The sequence below is a fragment of the Bicyclus anynana genome, chromosome 12 (assembly GCF_947172395.1).
Source record: "Bicyclus anynana chromosome 12, ilBicAnyn1.1, whole genome shotgun sequence".
Taxonomy (NCBI): Eukaryota; Metazoa; Arthropoda; class Insecta; order Lepidoptera; family Nymphalidae; genus Bicyclus; species Bicyclus anynana.
In genome coordinates, this window is record NC_069094.1 from 3,958,829 (window position 1) to 3,978,169 (window position 19,341).

At 39.4% G+C, this 19,341-nt stretch overlaps 1 protein-coding gene across 9 annotated transcripts in view; it reads right to left on the reverse strand.

Annotated features, from left to right (window-relative positions):
* Positions 1–19,341, reverse strand: part of LOC112043441 (histone-lysine N-methyltransferase 2C) — a 62,627-nt gene that overhangs the window by 25,331 nt on the left and 17,955 nt on the right. For 5 of the 9 annotated variants that reach the window (XM_052884706.1, XM_052884708.1, XM_052884707.1 and 2 more), the window contains exons 19-37: positions 18,998–19,234; positions 18,171–18,305; positions 17,208–17,371; positions 16,252–16,483; positions 15,204–15,361; positions 14,581–14,702; positions 13,740–13,876; positions 12,769–12,971; positions 10,974–11,159; positions 7,396–7,531; positions 6,592–6,804; positions 4,873–5,007; positions 3,929–4,045; positions 3,053–3,153; positions 2,620–2,822; positions 2,135–2,357; positions 1,321–1,437; positions 754–852; positions 451–643 (exon numbers count right to left, since the gene is read on the reverse strand). In XM_052884706.1, coding sequence (XP_052740666.1) covers positions 451–643; positions 754–852; positions 1,321–1,437; positions 2,135–2,357; positions 2,620–2,822; positions 3,053–3,153; positions 3,929–4,045; positions 4,873–5,007; positions 6,592–6,804; positions 7,396–7,531; positions 10,974–11,159; positions 12,769–12,971; positions 13,740–13,876; positions 14,581–14,702; positions 15,204–15,361; positions 16,252–16,483; positions 17,208–17,371; positions 18,171–18,305; positions 18,998–19,234 — 3,111 coding nt within the window. The remainder of the gene's footprint in view (positions 1–450; positions 644–753; positions 853–1,320; positions 1,438–2,134; positions 2,358–2,619; positions 2,823–3,052; positions 3,154–3,928; positions 4,046–4,872; positions 5,008–6,591; positions 6,805–7,395; positions 7,532–10,973; positions 11,160–12,768; positions 12,972–13,739; positions 13,877–14,580; positions 14,703–15,203; positions 15,362–16,251; positions 16,484–17,207; positions 17,372–18,170; positions 18,306–18,997; positions 19,235–19,341) is intronic. The other 4 variants (XM_052884704.1, XM_052884703.1, XM_052884702.1 and 1 more) reach the window with 4 other exon arrangements.

Sequence of the window (19,341 nt, forward strand, 5' to 3'; positions counted from 1 at the left end):
ATACACTACACACAACTATATAATTGACTCGCAATAACACATACGCGTAATTTTTACACAGACTAACCAACACAAAAGAATCGATTCTTTTTAGAAATCGTTTTTATTACAAATTTGATAAAATTATGGTAGAAATACTTACAAATGAAACGTTACTCCATCTTTTACTAAACTACAAGTTCTTGGCCATTTTTTTATGCCATTCAACTACATAAACCGGCATTTTTAGGGAGCTCTTTACACGACGATAACGATTACAACAATGAAACATCGATTCTATAGCAACAGTTTTTATAAACGCGTTAGATCATTGATTCTAGATCTTTGACAGAGGGGTAACGGTTTACGAGGCAGGTCCTTTCTGTTTAATGGTCTAAGAGGCCTGGCGCACGCCCATAGACGAGCGACTGGCACGATGGAGCAACCTGTCTACGTCGTCAACACACTGACCGGAGTGCGGCAGCGCGGCCAGCGCCACGGAGCGATCCTGGCGCACGACGCCCACGGCGCCGTCCGCGCCCAGCAGCCGCGTGCCGGGCGCGATGGAGCGGCCCGCCGCCAGCGCCGCCTGCACCTGCGCCGTCATCGCGTTCACGATGCTCTGCGTGCTGGCGCTCAGCGCGCTCACCGCCGCGCTGGGGTTCTGTCATAAATTAACATAAAATATTTATCATTATCAGCCTTTCGTGTAATATCGTTACCAGAGGCTAACTAATCAGTTACAATAGTTATCGATGTCGTGTCATGCTGTACCTGAGTGAACTGCACATGCTGGTTGATGATCTGTCCCTGCGGGCGCGCCGACACTTGCTGCGCCACGCCCTGCGGCCCGGCGCGGATCTGCTGACTTTGCTGAAACACAAACCAATAAAAACACATGAAAAAAAAACATGAGGTTTATCAATGTTTCATTTTCACAGAAATGTATTTATATACGAGTAGGTACATATATATCCCGTAATTATTGGATGAAACGAAAATGGTAAATACATCACCTAATTTCTTTTAATAAATATGTAGAACTAATTTGAATAGTTATGAAAAATATCTCTAGGGTGACCAATTTATATTTTATTTTTCGATTTTTTAAAATATTTTATCTTAATAATTTTTTTCAATGCTTTTTTTAGGATTTTTTTCAAAATTATTCAAATTACTTGTAAGTGGTGGCACTTAAAAAATAAAAGCTGATTAAAAACTGAAAGCTGACTGACTTACTTATTATAAAGTTATGGCATGGTTCCTTACACGCGTGGGCGCTATTAAAGTAAAAAGAAAAAAAAACAAGAATATAAAACGAAAATAAAAATGTAATATCACCTGAGTAGGTATCTGAAGTCCGAACATGTGCGAGAAGACGGGACGCGGCCATTCGCTCTCCTTGCTGTCTTCGCATTCCGCCTTCACCTCGCCCTTCACCGTCTGCATGGACTGCTGCTGACCACAGAATAGAGAATGATAGAATGAGTCATCACAAGTTGCGCACTGGAGGTGGTGAAGCCCATAAAAAAACACACGTCACGCGTGCATCTCCTTGACATCATGATCATCACGCTATATACCATAATCAAACATTTTTCATAATTTGTATTTCAAGATTTAACACTAACAACAATTACGTAAATTAATATCATAAAAGACTAATAATCAATAACTAGAACTACCTACTAAAATAACTCCATCTTTTTATATTTTTTCAGTTTTTGCGAACAGTTTTTAAAAATATAAGACGCCATTTTTCTTGAATCATATTGAAAATTACTGATGTGACGCTTAGTGTAGTATTCTCTCGACTCGAGAATGTATTAGTTTTTGAATTTGTATTCGCGTTTGTATTTGTATTCTATCTGGCTATTATTCTTTAATTTGTGCTGCTAACTAACACATTGCACGCTTGAGGGGCATTCGACTTGTGCCTACAAGTGTATACTTTGTCAAAGAATATAAATAACTAAACTGAATTTAGCAGATTATAGATAGCTTGAATTAAAACAAAATATTTTAAAATTCGAAATACGCCAGAAGTCGGAATTTAAATCCGACACATATGTGTCATAGTATTGCTAGAGTTAAATTGCTCATTTTGTAAATTACTAAAATTATATACATGATAGCAATGTTTATAAATACATACATGTAATGCAATTTGGTGGTTCTGTGATATTACTCTTTGGACATTGTCTTGGAACATTTGTCCCATGCTCGAGGAGACAGGGACTTCTGTTTTTGCTTCTAGAATCTCCGATTTAACCTCCCCGAGTTCAGATTTCACAGTCATCTTGGCGTACTCTATGTTCTTTACGGCTTTCTGTAGTTCGCTGTCCATCTTGTTGTCGCCTTTTTGCTCAGAGTCGTCTCTGTTGGATCAAACAATAAATTTGTTAAAAAAAAATATAGATTAAACGATAAAAAGAAATCCAAAAAAGACTGAATATAAAAAACTTTATCCACTTTTGTGACATTTGAAAAAGGGTAGAAATGTGTAATGCTTTTCAGTATTCATACTACTAATACAGAAAAACCAGGAAATACAAATACAGAAACGAAAATCCGGGTCCGCGTACTCCAGTATGTTGAACTGCTGCCTATCTCTGACGTCACACTCCAGCAGCTACTCACTCGGGAATGCGTTTCTGGTGCGGATGGTCGCGGTCGGCCACGTCGTCCGGCAGGTCGAGCCCGTCCAGCAGGTGCTCGTCGCCCAGCGCCGCCAGCTCCGGGTCCGCGTACTCCAGTATGTTGAACTGCTCGCCTATCTCTGACGTCAGAGACTCCAGAAGCTTCTCATCATCCTCACCACTCAGGCCCGTTAGAATGTCAACCTACGAGTAAAACACAATGATTATACAACAACCTACGCCTGCAATACCCAGGTAAAGAATTACACTATTTTTAGCGGAAATTTATCAATACAACTTTTTCGAAAAGTATTTTGAATTTGATCCTAAAATGGTCGTAAATAACAACAAACAAACTAATATTTTATTCAATCCAATTTTGCAATTTTACCGAAATATAGGGTAAAATTTACATTTAGTGAACACCAAATTACCTCTCCAATGTTGCCTGTATCTTGTTCAAGCTTGTCCATATCGCCGATATCCATTTCGTCCGTCCCTTGATCATGTCCACTATCTTGTTTATCAGTAGTAGCTGTAAACAAAATATTGTATTTGTATAATTATTTCATTTATTTTTCTCTTACTTTCCACACTTATTTTGTCTTCTTTCCCACCCTTTCTCATATTTATGTAACTTATAATAATGTCGGTATACTCATAGCATTGACGCTTTTTAACAACAATGCACAATAAATTGTATGAATATAACCTTTACTATGCTCCACGCTTAAAACAAGTTGATTATGTCTTGATACAACTTGCAGAACGACTGTGGAGATAATGAGGTGACGAGAAATAACTGTTCTTTTAAAAATAACAATTAAAAACATGATTTTTGTCAAAGATTCCAAAAGGCAATAGGCTAGTTGTCACTTTATTTTTAATGGTACTTAATAGTTCAGTATCGTTCTACTAGACTGATTTTTTTAAATATTTTTTTGAGACGTGATTACATGAAAATTTTAGTTTTTAAATACGTTTTTGACAATACGAGCCAAAACGCATGTCGGCCATGACAGTCTGTATTTCAGCTGTTTCATGACGTCATTAAAACAAATCCCATACAAATGGAGCGTTTGACAAAAATATTAGTTATCAATTAGTTCGAGATTTAGTACATCAAATGTGTTAGTGACGTCACAAAATGGACGATAGGTGATATTTAAATTAAGTTTTATAATGAATCCTTAACTTTTATTAATTGATATCAATATATTTCAGACCCTTATTCCATTTACTACACGAAATGAATATTCTTCATATTAATTTTGATGTAAGTCAACTACCCTAATCTCTAAATGTCATACCATTCCCCTGAGAGGCAGCGATTTGCTTCTGCTCGGCCATCTGTTGTGCGGCCGCGTTTGCGATGTTTTGTTGTATTTGAGAGTTGTCGCCTCCGATGAGACGGTGTTGTATAATCACTGCAACAAATTACATATTGGATATGTTTCACGCTCTTTTATTGTATGTATTCATGTACAGTGTACGAATTTTTTAGACAAACAAAAAATGCTTATAAATGAACAAATGCCCTACAGTAATAAATGACCAATGTTGCAACTGTCGACAAATTAAAAATTTGTACTGACTTTCGGTACCACTACTTTAGTATGGCACTAGGTTTTTAGACATTTATTTTTAATAATCTATAACACTATAACAAAGCCGTACATGAAATCAAGTACAGTCGTCCGAACAGTAACAGCCTTCTAAGCGTTAATCACGTTGGTTCATTACACGCAGGTAATTTTTTTTCAAGGACTTGTAGTCTATATATTAATAAAATATATTTGTAAAATATCTATATATCCATTAAAGATGTATGTACATATGTATTTATTATAATATTATATATGTAATCATGTATTGAAATAATAGTATAATATTTTTTATTAGGTCTATAGTTTAACTCATTTTAGTTCTTTTTGGTTATTTATTATTAAGTTTGTTTTTCAGTTTAATGTCATTGTAGGTATTAGTTTAGATTATAAGGTTGTGTTGGCTGTGTTCGTGGCGTTACCCAATCTGTGGTTCCAACTGAAAATCAGCGCTATATGTCCAAATTCAAATGGTCACGTAGCATTATGCTGAGCTGGGGCCATTTTCTGGGTTATGCCACACATCGCAGGGTATTGTCTTGGATGTCATGGTGTACTGGAGATATTGTGATGTGTGGTATAATTTTGAAATAAACGCATTTTTCTTTCTTTCTTTCTTTCTATATACTTTATACTGATAGTACACTCACTGTGGTCGGGCCGATGTTGCATGGGCATCTGGTGCGGCAGCGGCGCGCGCGCCCGCAGCGCCACGGGCGGCGGCGCGCGGAACGACCCGCCTTCTGCGCCCGCGCTCGCTGACACGCTGTCGTCGCCGCCGGGCTCTGCTCAGTACATCTTTACATTTAACACCTATACATCCTCTCTACGAGTTATATGTAGTATTTATTTATTTAGTTTCATTGAACTATAATACAAACAGAAATCATTTATATAGATTGAGCCGTGATAGCCCAGTGGATATGACCTCGGCTCGGTTCGAATCCGGTCGGGGCACCTCCAACTTTTCAGTTGTGTGCATTTTAAGAAATTAAATATTACGTGTCTCAAACGGTGAAGGAAAACATCGTGAGGGAACCTGCATACCAGAGAATTTTCTTAATTCTCTGCGTGTGTGAAATCTGCCAATCTGCTTTGGGCCAGCGTGGTGGACTAATCCTAATTTAACTCTCTTTCTTTCCGAGCCATTTATAAGTCTACAGCATGAGAGGGCAAAAAGTTTTTTTAATAGATATTATCGAGGTCTTCTACAGCGAGACTCAAATCTCAGTTTAGAGTTCAGACAGCTGATGTTCGAATAAATGAGGATTATGGGCTGTGCGAGCTGTGTCGCGCAGCTGTCACCTGACTCCACTGTGGCCGTGTATAACGTGACGGGTAGCAGCGACAGTGATTGTACCATCATTTTGTGGTAGAGGAAACACCTCGAGCAGGTCCCGGGACTTGTGACTTTGGGTGTTTTCTATAACACAATATAATGGTACAATCACTGTCGTTTTAGAATTTAAACTATCGTGAGTGTTATTCATATTAATTGATTATGAAACACGGCTAAAACTCACGTGATATTACGTCGGAGTATGCCCGACTAGTTTCGAACCCATACGGGGCCCTTAGTCATGAGCTGGTTCTTGCAGTTTGGATCGTGCCGCGATGCAAGAACCAGCTCATGACTAAGGGCCCCGTATGGGTTCGAAACTAGTCGGGCATACTCCGACGTAATATCACGTGAGTTTTAGCCGTGTTTCATAATCAATTAATATCACTGTCGTTGCTACCCGACACGTTATATTTCAGAATTTTTTTATAATAAAACTAGCTACCGCCGCGCGGTTTCACCCGCATGGTTTCTGTTCCTGTAGGAATATGGGTATAATATAGGCCTATAGCCTTCCTCGATAAATGGGCTATCTAACACTGAAATATTTTTTCAAATCGGACCAGTAGTTCCTGAGATTAGCGCGTTCAACCAAACAAACTCTTCAGCTTTATAATATTAGTATAGATTAGTATATATACTAATATTATAAAGCTGAAGAGTATCTGAGAGCCGTGATAGCCCAGTGGATATGATCTCGACCTCCGATTCCGGAGGGTGTGGGCTCGAATCCGGTCAGGGGCATGCACCTCAAACTTTTCAGTCGTGTGCATTTTAAGAAATTAAATATCACGTGTCTCAATCGGTGAAGGAAAACATCGTGAGGTAACCTGCATACCAGAGAATTATCTTAATTCTCTTCGTGTGTGAAGTCTGCCAATCCGCATTGGGCCAGCGTGGTGGACTATTGGCCTTATCCCTCTCATCCTGAACTCAGCAGTGAGCCGAATATGGGTTGATGACGACGATAGATTAGTATAGATAATAATATATACCACCCGTACTCGAGGAACACGTAACACGTGGTTACCTGTATCGCGCTGGGGCGGCCACAGCTTGTCGGGGTGCGGGTGCCGCTGCAGCAGGTCGCGCAGCTGGCGGTTGATGTCCTCGTTGGTGGCGTACAGCGGGAAGCGCTGCGCGGGGAAGGGCGCGCGGGGCGCGTCGGCGGGCGCGGGGGAGGGCGCGCTGCCGGCGCCGGGCGGGCTGCTGCCGTCGGGCCCGCGGATACGCTGCATCGCTGCTTGGGGAGTGAATACACGCTCACATATCGAGCACAAAGCAGTGACGGATTAAGGAAACTTAATGCCCTTAGCTATCTTCTCTTGAATGCCCCAGAATCAATTGAAAAAAAAATGCGTACTGTAGAATACGGTCAATCGACGTCAATTTAAAACGAGCGGTTGTTGATATTGCTTAAACTTTCGTGTGCTCGTTTTTTTCCATCCCGTGTCGGCCAACATTTTTATCTGATTATGTTATTTCTGTAGGCTCTTTAATGGAACCTCATTATAGTAATCGAAAAGTTTAAGCGACCGTAAAAGCTTTGCAGATCAGTTCAATTTAATACATAAATGATTGAATAAAATATGTTGTTTTTCTCTCGGATTTAAAGTCTTTTGTGTTAAACAATAAGATTGAATTGACTTGCCTAGTGATGTGGGTTTTAAAACTAAATCCAAGGTTGAAGCAAATTTGAACCATTAAGACGCTTTAAATGTTTTAGTAATGTATTAAATAGACCTTAAAGATTCTTTGGATCCTGTAGTAATGTATAATCAGTAAGATACTTTGGATCCTCCAGTTTCTATAGTGATTATATTCACAAAGATACCTTGGATCCTCTGGTCGTGTATGATCTGCTGCTGCTGTTGCGTTTGCTGCTGACGCATTTGCTGCAACTGCTTCCACTGCCGCTCTTGTTCAGCTTCGCGTGCGGTTCTCTGTTGACTGCACGCTCGCTCTTGCTCCTATCATATTAAAGTTCATTTTACTTTGGCCGCAAAATACGCGTTTGTATATTCAAAGCATTTAACTACGCGGCTTTCTTACGATTCATTTAAAAGTTTTATCGCAAAACAAAAAGTACTTAACATTCTCAGTAATAAATGACAATATACAGCATCCCCAGATCTCATCAAATCTTACGTTCTGATATTAAGTGTTGAGGTAACTTCAATTCGAATTCGACAACTTCATCAGTTAGAACGTCACTTTGAGTTTCATCCCTTTTTTAACGCCATTGCATTAAATATAAATCCGGTATCTTCTCAGCAGGACCTGCCTTCCGAACCGGTGGTAGAATCTTTACAAATAGTCAACTGACGTGTCAAAAGTGCTTGTAAACTGAGCCTACTTGAAATAAATGATTTTTTGATTTTTTTTTTAAAGTCTAGTTCAATTTAAAGAATAATAGTTTCATTGAAAATTAATCTCATAGGGGTGAAATTTTCCAAATTATTGTTATGAATGTGTTATATTTAACAGACAATTAACAATGACTGTTTAATATTTTTAAGGAAGAGGAATTCAAAAAGTTCTTGTTTTACATTAATCGACCATAAAGTAACGGTAATTGTACGGGGAGTGTAGAAAGTCATTGTCAAAGTCAAGTCATTTTCGACCAAGTATTTCTCGCAATTCTGTTGTTGTAAGGGCATCGGTTCGAACATGGGAAATTTTTTAGACAAATGACTTTTTTCATTTCGGCGAAGTGATGGTTTTTGTTCTTGTAGGGGATTCCGGCCTGCCGTAAGTAAAACCAGAGTTTACAGAGTTGCACCGTGTTTTAAAAATGGAGAAATGTCTATTCGACCGTCGACCAAATTCTGTCCAGGACGGCAGACAACTTCAAGAAATGACGAAAACGTCGATATTGGATGTTTGGAATGTCATCAAGTTCAAATTAGGGGATTTTATAATTTTGGGAAGTTGAATAGCAGCCTCAGCTTCTCCCAGGTGAACAAAGGAAGTGTTGGTTTCAGGCACGTTGGAGTCTCAAAAAAAAAACAAAGAAGCCCTGATTTTTCAGGGTGATTAATGAGGATGAAGAGATATATAAAATGAGGAATGAGAAGAATGTGTTTTACGACTGTGGTGAATAACAAAAAAATCGCTGGATGGCCTAAAGATAATCCCATTAAGTGAATTTAAAAAAAAGTTTGACCAATAGGACGAAGATTTTCAAAAGTGCATTGTGGTGGCAGGAGTTTACTTTGAAGGTCATCAAAATATGGTTAAAATATTTTAAAAAATCAAGAAGTTATGACGAAATTCCAGATATTTTTGGATCCCCCTTGTATTATGTCATGTAATGCACCATTTATCATAAATTCACCTAAAAAAATAAAGAACTTTTATTCAATCTGTCACCCCCATTGATTTATATTTTCGCTACAAAAGGTAGCTCATGTTCGGCTCCAAGGTCCAATTTATCTCCGTTTTTAGACCGTAGATTTGTTGAGATATGTGAGATTTTTTTAAAATCAAAAACTACATCAACAAACGTGCCAATTCTTTCAATATATTATATAAACTTCGTTATTATAAATTACATGCAAATACATATAAATCTAAATCGTTTGATATATAAATATCTTTGAAAACTTTACAATTTTCTATAAATCATTTGTATAAGTTTTGCTAGTTCATATCCACCTTTTCAATGGAGTTAAATATTGTTTATTATGTGTTATTTGATTTATAAATTTTGAAAAATATAATATATTATCATGCTGGAGTTATTTTTCATCAACCATAAAATTGCATCCGCTATTAATTTGTGTTTATGATATAAATTACAATTCATGTGCTCTTTGTTAATGGATGATTTTGTTATAAAAATTTAATATTTTACTGCAAAATAAATATTGATCGAACATTATATAAGTGATATAGTATTATGATGCCTTTTATTTACAGTGCAGAGTAGGAATTATATAGAGATATATTCATTAATAAATGCAAATCGCTCATTAGTCGTATAAATTTTTGTTACGCTGTTACCTGCAAACTTAAGGGCTAACTTATAAAACCTTATGAGCATAATAACGCAACTAAATCGTCAATTAATTAGGAAACAAAGTTAGAATTTGTTAGCACACCATCCAGTACCAGCCACCAAAGACATGTTAAAGCCAACTCTACCAAGACAAAGCGAAAATGAAAAATAAACAACGTTACGGATACAGAGGACGCGAGTCCGGGAGGCGTTTCGTGATTTGTGTCCTCGAGAAAAAAAAAAGCTAAAAGAAAATTTAAAAAAAATAATCACACAGCTTACAACGCCATTGAACAGCCAAAGTTTGTTGGGTGACGACTTGAGTTTAAATGAATTCAGTAAGCGCAGAGGACCGCGAGTGCAGCGCGCGATCACCCAACAATGTCCGAAAAGCTTCTCGCATACACACTGGACATGTATCGCACCGGTCGGTAGCGTGTCGTGTAGGATTGTGGAGTTACATATGTCGATAAACTATTTATGTATTGTGTTGTGTGACTATAAAACTAAAAACGCCAATTACAATATTTCAAGAGATTCAATATTTCAATATTTATGAGTATTAGATATAAAAATACATAGTACGAGATCCGCCATAAGAAATATATACCCTCATCTGTTATTCATTTGGGATAAGAAATAAATGATACATAATATTCACATTGACACATTGCAAATAAGTTGCCTAGTTAAATTGCGGCCGGATAGTATTAAACGATATTTTTTATTTAATTTAAATTTATTTAACCTACTTTCCTCAAAGGTTAATTAAAATAATCGTACACTACACCAAAAAGAATTGAAAACGACAATGTTTCTTGCATTCATAGTGCAACTGTGGGGTTGTTATATACCCTCATCAGTCATTTAGTCATATAATATGTCAAATGAAAGCTTTTTTATGCTTAATTGTATTAAGTTGCCTTTGATTTGGTTATTGGTTTCCTCAATTTTGTATGAAAAACATGTCTGACTAACTAAGCAATCTATTTGTTGACACTGTAAATATTACCTATCATTTATTTCTTATCAATGATGAATAAAATAACAGATGAGGGTATATATTTCTTATGCCGCATGTTAGACTAACACTAAATAGATATCATGAAAATCATAGTAAATTCCTATTCATAGTGTGAAGTGTGTAGGGTAGGGCGCGCGTGTGGTGTGTGTAGTGTGTGTGTGTGTGCTACGCGTGCATATGCGAGCGCCTGAGCGAGTACCGTGTGGCGCGTGGTGGCGAGGTGCGCGAGGTGCGGGAGGTGCGCGAGGTGGGCGAGGTGCGCGAGGTGCGCGGGGGGAGGCGCGAGGCGCGGCAGCGTGCGCATGATCTCGGAGGGGGTGAGCACGCGGATGTGCGCGTCCGCCTCCAGGAGCCCGCCCGCCGTCACCGTCACGTTGGGCGCGCGAACCGTGCCGCCGGGGCCGACCGTGGGCGCGCTCGCGGCGGGCGCCGGGAGCGTGGGCGTGGGGGGCGCGGGGGGCGCGGCGAGGGGGCTGGGCGTGGTGGGCGCCGACGCGGTGGGCGTGGGCGTGGCCGGGGAGCGCGCGCCGTCCTCGGCGCCGCCGGCTCCCGCGCTCGCCGGGCCGCTCGTGCTCTGCCGCGCCAACCAACGCTTAGTGCTTACTCATATACCCAGCGATCGAATCCAAATGGGCGACCGACAGTCTCCTTACATAGATTCCTACCATGACGACCTCGAGCTGTTATACAATTCTCCTACTATAAAATTAGCGAGCACTACTCATTAGGTGCAGTGATAAAGTTGAATTTTGTATTACATTCAATGACGGTCATCGTAGAATCCTAAGTAAAATGTGATACACAAACTTAAACATTTTATTATACTAGTATTTTATTATCTTAAAAACTTATTAAGAATATGTTAGTGATCCATTACAATTGATATTTTAACATCTATACATTTTAAACTAATTAGTTAAACAGTACAAAATGAGACTAGAATACCAAATCAAATTTTATTTCAATAGATTTCAGCACTAGTTTTAGTCTGCTTGAAATTTAGATTATCTAAAATGATTAAATAAATTACAAAATATTTTGCAATAATAACAATCTTTTGAATATCTGTTATAATTAAATTTTGTAAATATACCCAATGTATGTAAAACTGTATTTGGTGTAACAAAACTACGCTTTATTTACAGCTGTGCTGTGTTACAACAAGCAACAGGAACTACAGCTCGCTCTATTTGACGCAAAACAAAAGCCTTTATAATTAGCAGCTTTTACGAACCCTCTTCACACACAAACACTAGAATATTCCCAATAAATTAGTCTAAAAAATAGTCTATAATTTGCTAAGTCTGATGAATAAAACAGTAGACAATATTGTAATAGACTAGCATGTCACATCACTCTTCCAACACTAAAACCTTCCATGATTACTTATATTATTAAATTCTTTTGTATATCAAGTAGTGTTAGTAACGGATTGGACGAGGACAAGGCGTAGTGCACACCAGGCGTACTGTCAACTGCGGAATATCAGCGTCAAACTTTACTTGATATCACTAAGTAAAGACTGCATAACGTCTTGATGTCTTATATATAAAGATGAATATTTACTTCAAATTAAATTGCAATTAAAAATATAAAAAAATACTGTCATGTAATACAGAATAATATGAATAATATTTACAGTTCTTTCAACCGCTGTATCACGGAAATACTTATGAAAAAAGTGCAGATACATTTTTTGTAGGGAATCGGATAATCTATAATTTTTGTCCCAACTATTTTTGCTGCAAAACTCACTGTTTAACTGTACGCGAAAAACCTATTTTTGCAAACTTTCACCATCAATAAAATATTAACACAAAGGGGATTGATGGGGACTTTGAACAATTTGTTTATAATAGTATTCTGAACATAATCTTACTTATATTTCAAGAATTAATTTGACTGAACTAAAAATTCTCAAATGAGACAATGCCGATAAATAAATTGTTGATTTCTAAAACACAAATTTTTAATTGGAACCTAAAATAAAGATGGTTTTTTGTAATTGTATGAGAAAATCATTACTGAAGCAACGCTCGTGCCGCAGCGGACAGTACGCACAGTGTAAACCACGCCCAACACAAGCCGTGGTGGACGCGCGGACTAGGTGGGCACACGAGTGAGTACAACACAGTGAGTAATGGTTAGCACACACGTATGGAAGTCTAAGGCCGAGGACATACCTGCTGAGCTTTCTTCATGCGGATTGCGCTGCGGTTGTCCCTCGCGCGTTGGAGGTACGGCGCCTTCTGTTCGGAGGGCAGGGCCCGCCATTTCTTCAGTATCTGCTTGCACCGGTCGACCCAATTGGGGAACTCTGTTTTCCATTCCGGGTGGTTGGTGTTGGCGTATAGCACTGCTGATATTGTGGCCGCTGAACCTAGACCTGTGCACCGTGATTTGGGCATTAATGGTCTCTTTTAAGGAATTTAAATTTTATTTTCAAGTCGGTTTCACCCGTGTGGTTCCCGTTCAAGTAGAAATACGGAGATAATATATATGCCTATAACCTTCCTCGATATATGGACTATCCAACACCGAAAGAATTTTTCAAATCGGATCAGTAGTACCTAAGATTAGCGCGTTCAACCAAACAAACAAACTTTTCAGCTTTATAATATTAGTATAGATTTATAATAAGTATCAGAAAAAAGTGTTTAATCATATTTTAATATTTTTAGGATTTAATGATAATGTAAATGTGCCAATGCCAGCAGTCCCTCAGCCGATGGACATCCACTACGGAACTTGAGCCTTTTGTATGGACTTCCAAACATCACGATCCTGAGCCGCCTGCATCCAGAAACACCCTGTGACTCGTTTGATGTTGTCAATTCACCTCATAGAGGGTCGCCCAACTCGAATCACGTACCAAGCCCATTGCCACTTCAACTTCGCGACTGAGTTATGTTGTTTACTTTAGTTTCCTGATTTTCTCATTTCTGATTCAACCACGCAGAGAATCTCCAAGCAAAGCTCGTTTCATCATGCTCAGAGTGGTTCTGGGCCTTCTTATGAGTTCTTAGCTACCAAGTCTCGTAACATAGGTCACCGTTAGCAAAACGCACTGTTCAAAAACTTGTCCCAAAGTGACACTGTAAAGGGTAATTAGAATGGGTTACTGATGAAGGGTGATTAAAAATGGGTTACTCACTCTCGTCAGCGCGCATCTTGTCCGCACTGCGCTGGTTGTAGGAGGGCGGAGGCGCGGGCTGGTCGCTCCACGCGCCCGCGCCCGCGCTCGCGCCGGACCCACCGCTGCACTCGCCGTACAGAGGACTGAGGGCGCTGCTGTAACGGTACAATCATCATTACAGTTCGTTTTACTCTTGAAAGTTTGCCGCGATTCACGATAATAGTGCGTATTATGAACGTCACAGTCGACTGTCACTGTACTCATGCTATCTGAAAAACACTTTAACAACCCATATTCGACTCACTATTGAGTCTTCTCTCAGAATGAGAGGGGTTAGCTTTTAGTCCACCATGCTGGCTCAATGTGGATTAGCAGACTTCACACACAACTGAAAAGTTGGAGGTACGTGCCCCGGACCGGATTCGAAACTACGCCCTCCGAATCGAAGGCAGAGGTCATATCCACTGGGCTATCATATCCCACTTATCAATTATCGCGTAACATTACAATACGATGCTTAGTCTTAAAAACACAGATAACCCCCTATAGATTCTGCGCGTTGAAATATTGTTTTCGAGTTCACTCTGTTCTAAAATCTGGCATTAGAAATATATACCCTCATCTGTTATTTATTAGTGGTAACAAATAAAGATAATATTCACAGTGACACATTGCAAATAGGTTGCCAAGTTAAATTGAGAACCTCCTTCTTTTTGAAGTCGGTTAAAAAAGTTTCATCAAAACATAAACAACAAATTTGTACGAATATGAGAAAGTCTAGAAAGCACTTAACTGTGCATATTAAGAAAAATGCAATAAATACGGCTAGTTTAGGTATAGGTAATGTAACACAACTGACCCACTGCCAAACTCGGAATGATAAGGTGATGCGTATTCCATGGGGCTCTGTAGCTGCTGCCGTTGAGAGTATGGGGTCCCGGTCATCGAGTTCACGTACGATACTGTCGATTCTTGAGATTCCTGGACAGAACACGCAAGAATCAATTGAAAATTACATATATTAACTACGTAACGTGAGGACATTTTTAATCAATTTCTTCAAGGCACGAACCCTGCCCAACCCTTAAATATTTTTATTTATTTATTTATTTGCAAACTTACACTAGCATTACAGGTCATCCCCAATTCACTAGTGTAGCAATACACAATTTACAAGTAACAAAAAACTAAAACAATAAAAAATCAAAAAACTTATTTTACCTAGGTACTATAACAAATAGCCCACTGGGCAGCCTTTGTGAATTCACTCAAAGTACAACATAACATATAATATAACATTGCCACAAATCAAAAACTATTTGTTTCTTTAAATACCCGCAAAAAGTTAGTGATTTTCAATTCATTTATGACTGCTGTTTCTCATTTTACTTCATACTTCCACTAGAGGCCTTCGCAACAAATACCTTTGCCTCAAGTGTTACATCTCTACTTAGTCTATGTGAATAGGTGTAGCGAGGGTACCTGCGAGTCATCCGTGAGCACGCCCTTGAATATCTCGTCGACGTCGTTGCTGTCCATGTCGGGCAGCGAGTCGCGCACCATCGCGTCCAGGCTCACTCCCAGCAGAGACAGCTCGTCCTTTGGTGAGATGCGCGAAGACTGCGAGCCCACGCTTGTTTCTGTGTATCAGACAATATGTTGGCGATATTTACATCAGGGCGATCAGCGTTTTATATTGCGTCGTAGCAACGGATCAACGCGCTACGACGCTCGTGTCGGCGCGAGTAAGTCATTCTATCGGTGCGGAACATTTCATTCATCATTTGATTTATTTCGTGAGTTAGGTGGGTAATAGTGGGAGACCGATCGCGCGGCCTAGCTCATTCTTGTTGTGACCTCCACACTTTTTGTTGGATAATCCTTCATGGATTATTTTGGGATAGGCGGGGAGAATAACTGGAGAAGAAGGGGAGACTGGTGGAGAAGGGGAGTGTTAACTTGTTCTAAAAGACGTCTTTAACCCTACATCCCTCGGTCACAAGTTAGGGACTTAAGGTTATTCTCTGCCATTCTTGGTGGGAATTATTAGACCTGACAGACTTTCATTCAATAATAGTGTTTTGCCCTTTAAATTTGCTACTGATGTAGACCCGTTTTCCGACACACGCATGGAATGGTAGATGCTGCGATGACACATCGTATCGCAACGAACTAATGAGTAAAAAGCCTTAGTTGACAATTTAATTTTATATTTGTATGGTTATTCTTTAGCAATACAGCTTAAACCATTTGACGGAACTCGACGTAATAAGTAGTTAGTAAGATAGTTATGTCTCAGATGTGACACTCATATTATTTTAGGAACTGATTTTTGATTTTTTTTTTTTTTAGTTAATTCATTGGTATTATTGCACTCAGCTCAGAATATAGCACTGTTTTAACGTTGGCCTTGGCATTTTGTCTTTGGGCCTCAAGCGGTTTTCGATATATCGTGAAGAGTTAACTTCCGCTTTTATATATTTAGATAAAGAGCCGCCATGTAGTTGCTCAGAACTAGTTGGTCCCTCACCAGCACTGATGTTTTCTTGTTTGGGAGTGTGTAGAGGCGCATCAACGGGCGCGGCGTCGCCGTCAGCCGGCGGCGGGCCCAAGAGGGCGTTCTTCAGCGCGGTCGAGTCCTCCGTGTGCCTCAGCTGGCACTCCTCCGATGCTTCAGTCTTTATCTTTGTGGCGTCCAATAAGGAGTTCCCATCGTCTTTCTCCTCCTTAGGCCTCAATGATTGCAAGATGTCACTCTCTTCCTGTATAAATATTTAAGTTTGTTAGTGGTTACTGTAATATTTCATTGCACGGAACAGAGAAAAGATCATCAATAACGTATCATTTGAAGTGTATAGAAATATAATAATAGACTCTAATATAATAATAGACTCTTAACTCAAGGGTTACATTATTTAAGGAAAATTAAAAATATTTCTTTTGTAAATAGATCTTAAATTTTGTCCTTTGTATCGCATCCTTATATTATGACCTAACCAAACTTATTCTATTACTAGCTGACGCCGCGCGGTTTCACCTGCGTGGTACCCGTTCCCGTAGGGATACGGGGATAATATATAGCCTATAGCCTTCCTCGATATATGAGCTATCTAACACTGAAAGAATTTTTCTAATCGGACCAGTAGTTCCTGAGATTAGCGCGTTTAAACAAACAAACAAACAAACAAACAAACTCTTCAGCTTTATAATATTAGTATAGATATATTAATATCTCGTCGATATCGACAGTCTTACCACTACGATTACGTATTTTAAAATAATTTCGACTATCCATGTAGGATAGTCAAAATTATTTTAATTACTTTGTATGGAAACATAAAAAAAAAATTGTTATGCAGTTCGGCTCCTATAATTGGACTTATCAACACTTTGAAGGTATGGGAAATCCTCCACTACACCCAAATCAGTCAAACCGTTTCTAAATTTTACCGCAACCAACGCAAACGATCTATACTAGCATCTTACAGTGTTGAGAGTGATGAACACGCTGTTGTCGTGGTCGTTGACGGAGTAGAGCGCGGAGAGCACGTCCTCGCCGTCGCTGTCCGAATTGTCGAAGTCTCGCAGCTCGCGGTAGCCCTCCGGAGTAGCGCCGCGCGCGACCTCGCCCTCCAACATACCTCCTGCACCTACACACACAGGTACTGGACTTTATCGTCTTAAATTGTGTACAACATACATCTGCACGAGCGCACACGCACGCTCGCACAGACACATACATTCGAACCTATCCCCTCCCAATCGAAGGCAGAGGTCGTGTCCACTGGACTATCACGCCAAATCAAATTTATTTTCATTAATTTAGGAGCAAGTGAATAAAAATTTATTATTCACGTTTGTTGATAAAAATTGTACAGCGGGTTTGGCTTTACAATTGTGTCAATGAACTTTACGTCTAACGAGTGAAAAGTATGCTGTAAATAAGTTTCAATTCTAACTTCATGATAAAAATAAATAATGATTAAACGAACTTACCTGTAAGTGAAGTTCTATCATAATTATGTGAGTCGCTTCATTCGAAGATATAATTTTACCAAGTAGTTTCCCTTAACTTACAAGCAACAACGCACGTTTCAGAGATTTATTTTCTTAGAACCGGATGTCAACAAACAAAATATTCACCCACTATGCTATATCCCCACTATGCCACCTGTTTACGTGGTGGTAGTGTTTGCGTCTAGAGTGTGTGAAAAGTATGTTGTAAATAAGTTTCAATTCTAACTTCATGATAAAAATAATAAAGGGTGTACTAGTGTTACAATGACCACATTCAACAGACAGTTTTTCAAAAAACTCCGCTTGCTATAACTCAATATATTTTAAAATTATTTTGTTGTTGTTGAGTTGAAGTACTTCGCGAATATTCTAGATTGGGTTTAAATCTTGATTGCCCGCAAGGCATATATATAAAAAAAAATAAACACTCACCAGTGGAAGTAACAGCGGGTTTAGACGGCTCGAGCAGCTCTTTGCCGAAGAACGCCTCCTGCATGTAGGACGGGAACTGTTCCATCAGCTTCGAACGCGGCTTGCGGCGCGGCTTACGTTTGTTGCTCGGAGAATCTATATAAACAACAGTATATTAGATTAATTATATTATGATATATGTCAGTCCTGAAACTTTAAGCAAAATGGATCTTTTTAGAACGAAGTTCCTTATAGCGCGTTGCAAAAGGGGGTTAGACGAGAAAAATTAAGACCAAAAGTTGTAACGACACTTTTTGCTATAGTTGTAAGCCGTGTGGCGTGTTTTTCTCTCATAGAAAGCAAGCCAGTTATATTCGTTTCGTCTTTCTTTTTCGCATTGTCAGACACTTACCTTTGTGCCAGCTCTTTGTTAGAGACTCAAAGTTTTGACGGCCTCCTTGACGCAGTGGTATGCGTAGCATTGAGATTTTCTTAATTGGTTCAGGTCTGGCTGGTGGGAGGTTTCGGCCGTGGCTAATTACTAGTGGTGGCAAACGCCAACCGATTTAATGTCCTGGTACGAACTCGTCGATGTCTCGTCGAAACCGAAAGAACTGTGGATTTTCTTTCAACACCTAACAAGTTAGTCCGCTCCCATCTTAGATTGCATCACCACTTACCATCAGGATTGTAGTCAAGGAGTAACTTGTAGAGAATGAAAAGAAAAGTTTTAAATTGTTTTTCATGCCTACGGTACAAACTTAATAACATAAAGAAAGCTTTACTAAAACACTACTTAACAGTAGTAGTTATTGTCCAAAATTGTCATAAATTGTACAATCACTTACCACTAGAGCCCTGTGTCCCGTCTCCCTCTTTCTCGTCGTCCGCCTGAGCTTTGGTGTTCTGTCTCTGTCGCACCACAAAGCCGCCGATGCCGAGCTTGTTCAGATTCCTCTGTCGCTTACGTCTCAGCACAGTCAGCCCGGAGTCTGTGGTGTATATGGTGAAGCCTTCGGGCACCGGCCCGTCGTTGGCGATGTTCCAGAGGATTCCCTCTTTTAGATTACTTGTTGGTGTCAGACCTGAGTAACACACTTATATTCATTATCAACCCATATTCGGCTCACTGCTGAGCTCGAGTCTCCTCTCTAAATGAGGTGGGTTAGGCCAATAGTCCACCACGCTGGCC